Source organism: Corvus brachyrhynchos, unplaced genomic scaffold (assembly GCF_000691975.1).
Source record: "Corvus brachyrhynchos isolate BGI_N302 unplaced genomic scaffold, ASM69197v1 scaffold193, whole genome shotgun sequence".
In the NCBI taxonomy this organism is placed as follows: Eukaryota; Metazoa; Chordata; class Aves; order Passeriformes; family Corvidae; genus Corvus; species Corvus brachyrhynchos.
The window spans coordinates 34,266-37,817 of record NW_008237087.1 but is presented as its reverse complement, the minus strand read 5'-3'; the positions used below and the strand labels follow the sequence as shown (position 1 = coordinate 37,817).

The window sequence follows — 3,552 nt, the reverse complement described above, 5'->3', positions numbered from 1 at the left end:
AAGCCCCCCTCGAAGGCCCCGCTCGGCGCTGACGACGAGGACCTGCCGCCTCTGCTCCCCCCCGAGCCGCCCGTGCTGCTGGAGCTCTCTCCCCCCGCGGGGGTCCTGGCCCCCCCGGCACCGCAGCCCGTCCTCAAGAATGACAAGGGTATTTGCGGCCGCGGTTTGCCGTGTGCATGGAGGGTCACTGGCTGCCCACGGGATACTAACCCCGCCTGGGGCCCCGGCGTGTCGGGGTAGACTGAGCCGAGCAGGCGGTGAGCCGGGGCACGGGGAGGGACGGGGGTCAGCACGGTCCCGGTGGTCACTAACGCGTGTCCTCGGGCACGGAGCACGGTGTGGTTTGTGGCATGGGCACTGCGAGCTGAGCTGGCTTCACACGGAGGCTCGGGAGGAGCTGCCACGTGCCTGTCCCTGCTGTGTGTGGTGTCCACGTGGTGTCCCTGTGTCCGGCCGGCGGCGGAAGGGGGGCTGTGGGCAGTGCTGGTGCCAAACTGGGCTGTCCCCACACTCTGCCTGAAGTGTTGGGAACCCTGGGCACACCCTGACACCTGCAGAGAGCTTTGCCAGGGCTCCTGTGTGCCGTGGGCACAGAGGCCCTTCCCAGAGCAGGAAGCAGGACTGAATCCAGGTAATGGCTGCACGGGAGCATCGCGGTCACCTCCAGGTGACCTCTGGCCTCCAGGGCTGGGGACACCTGGCTCTGCTTCGGTCACTGGCGTGGTCAGTGCTATGGGTCAGAGACTGGTGGTGGCACTGCAGCTGGTGGCCCTCTGGGCACCCAGAGGTGCTATTCCAAGGAGGGGGTTCCAGGTTATCCCAGATCACCCCTGCCACGGATGTGCAGCAGCCCTGAGGGCTCAGTGAGTGGGGTCTTGGTGCCGTGTCTCAGCTCTGGGTTTGAGGGGTGTCAAGAGGGGCCCTGTCACACCGGGCTGCTGCCACCTCAGCACCCCGGGAGTGCCACCCACCTCCTCCTTGAGCTGGAGCCACAGGCTGGAACTGCCTCAGGGGACTCATTCCGGAGCCTCCGGGCACTGTGGGGCTCTGGCACCTGGCTCCCACCGTGGGGAGAGGCTGGGAATCCATTCATGCTACCCTGCTGATGGCATTTGGAGTGCAGGGAATGCTCCTTCCACCACCTAACTGGGCTGACTGGTGACTGACTGCACTGGGAACCAGCAGCAAAGGCTGCATCCCCTGGACCTACCTGAGGAGGGAGGAGTGAGGGATGTGTCTCTCTGCAGGGTCTGGCACAGAGTCCGACAGCGATGAATCCGTACCAGAGCTCGAAGAGCAGGACTCCACACAGGCCACGACACAGCAGGCGCAGGTAGGGCAGGTGGCACACGCCATCCACGGTGGATCAGAGTCCCTGCCCAGGACTGTCACCCCAGGATTGTCACGGATCCCTCTGGTTTTCCCTCCCTGCAGCTCGCAGCAGCAGCCGAAATAGATGAAGAACCCGTCAGCAAAGCAAAACAGAGCCGGAGCGAGAAGAAAGCTCGGAAGGTGAGGCTTCACCTGTCCCTGGTGAACAGCCCCGGGGCTCAGAGTCACACTGGGGATCTCACCAGTCCTGGGATTGGAGCGTTCCTTCCAGCTGACCACCTGGGAGTGCTGCTCCGTGGCAGTAAAAGCACATTTCCATGTGTATCCATGCAGCAAATGTTGGATCTGGGGCTCTGGAGAGAGGAGTGGGCACATCTGGGCTGGCTCCAGAGTTCTTCTTTCCCTCACTGACCTTTCACTCGTGTTTTTCAGGCAATGTCCAAGCTGGGCCTTCGCCAGGTGACAGGAGTCACCAGAGTCACCATCCGGAAATCCAAGAACATCCTCTTTGTCATCACAAAGCCAGATGTGTACAAGAGCCCGGCGTCAGACACCTACATCGTCTTCGGCGAGGCCAAGGTGAGCCCACTCTGGAGCCAGCAGGACCCTGTGCCAGGGTTCCTTTCTGTCACCTGTACACCGTGTGGCTCCTGCCTAGGGAATGTGCTGGCACTGCCCAGGACTGGCCTCACTGCTCCTTCCCTTCCCTCCTGCAGATCGAAGACTTGTCCCAGCAGGCTCAGCTGGCGGCTGCTGAAAAGTTCAAAGTGCAAGGAGAACCTGTTTCCAACATCCAGGAAAACACACAGACCCCCACCGTGCAGGAGGAGAGCGAGGAAGAGGAGGTAACGCCTTCCCCGGGCTCCTGTGGGGCTGTGGTTTGGGTTAATCCATGCATTCCTCTCCTTCATCCGTGTCTCTGCCAAAGGCAGAGCGCAGGGCCCTTCCCTGGGGGTGTGTGCAGTGCAGGCCTGGCCTCCTGGCTTCCAATCCAGGCAATCCCAGCCCATGCCAGGCTCAGAGCTGGCACTAATCCTGGGCTCTGTTTCTCCCTCAGGTTGACGAAACCGGCGTGGAGGTGAAAGACATAGAGCTGGTGATGTCGCAGGCGAACGTGTCGCGGGCGAAGGCCGTGCGAGCCCTCAAGAACAACAGTAACGACATCGTAAACGCGATAATGGTGAGTGGTGGGGGGTAGCAGGTTTGGGGGGCTCCTGGGGGGCAGCTGCTGGCTGCTCTGGACTCCTTTTCTCCCCACAGGAGCTGACGATGTAGCCGCCGGAGGGAGGAGCCTTTTTTGGTGTTTCAGAGAAGAGTAAAATACAACTAAATTTAAAATTTGTACTATTTCTATCGGTTAATAAAGTTGTGGCTTATTGTTGGTGAAACTGCTGCTCTGTGGTGCTTTGCTGCCTGCCCTTCCCTGGAAATCGTGGCCCCAGGGTGGAGCCTTCCTCCCGGGAAGATCCCGGCGCTGATACCCCGTCCTGGAACACCACCTGCCCGTTCCCTCCTTTCCTTCCTGTCCCAGAGCCTGGCTGGACACGAGCCCGGGTCATCGCTGTGCCGGGCTCAGTCGGCTGCAGGGTCACCCCTTCATCCCCTCAGGGTTCCCCTCAGGGGGGTTCCTCACTTCCCTGCAGCAGGCAGGAACAGGAAATCATGGATGAGGGAAAAAGGCTGTAGATGTAGGCTGTGGACTCCAGGAAAGCCTTTGGGACAGGGTGCACTCCTTGGGGTTAAAACGTGGCTGGTGGCTGGGCCCACAGGGTGGTGGGGAATGGGGCTATGTCCAGGTGGTGGCCATGTCAGGGACAGCCCTGTGTGATGTCTTTATCCATGATCTGGGTGAGGGGATTGAGGGCGCCTTGGTTTGTGGATGATACCAGCTTGGGTGGGATATTGATCTGCTGGAAGGGAGGAGGCTCTGCAGAGGGATCTGGACAGGATGGATCCATGGGCTGAGGCCAGTGGGTCGACAAGGCACCAACCCCGTGGAATGCTCCAGGTTGGGGGAAGAGGTGCTGGAAAGCTGGGAAAGGCCCTGGGGTGCTGTGCCAGCGGCTGGACACGAGCCCAGGTGTGCCCAGGTGGGCAAAAGGCCGATGGCACCTGGGATTGTCCTCCAGTGCTGGGTCCAGTTCTGGCCCTCACGGCCACAGAGACACTGAGGGGCCGGAGCGTGGCCAGAGCTGGGCAAGGGCTGGGCCCGGCGGGGAA

The 3,552-nt window shown here is 61.5% G+C and overlaps 1 protein-coding gene across 1 annotated transcript; it reads left to right on the top strand.

Annotated features, from left to right (window-relative positions):
- The first annotated feature begins 1,210 nt into the window (after positions 1–1,210).
- Positions 1,211–2,720, top strand: NACA (nascent polypeptide-associated complex alpha subunit). Its single transcript, XM_017728693.1, has 6 exons — positions 1,211–1,333; positions 1,435–1,512; positions 1,765–1,911; positions 2,049–2,177; positions 2,390–2,512; positions 2,593–2,720. Exons 1-6 carry the CDS (start codon positions 1,232–1,234, stop codon positions 2,605–2,607), a joined length of 594 nt encoding a protein of 197 aa, XP_017584182.1. The 5' UTR covers positions 1,211–1,231; the 3' UTR covers positions 2,608–2,720.
- Positions 2,721–3,552: the final 832 nt, after the last annotated feature.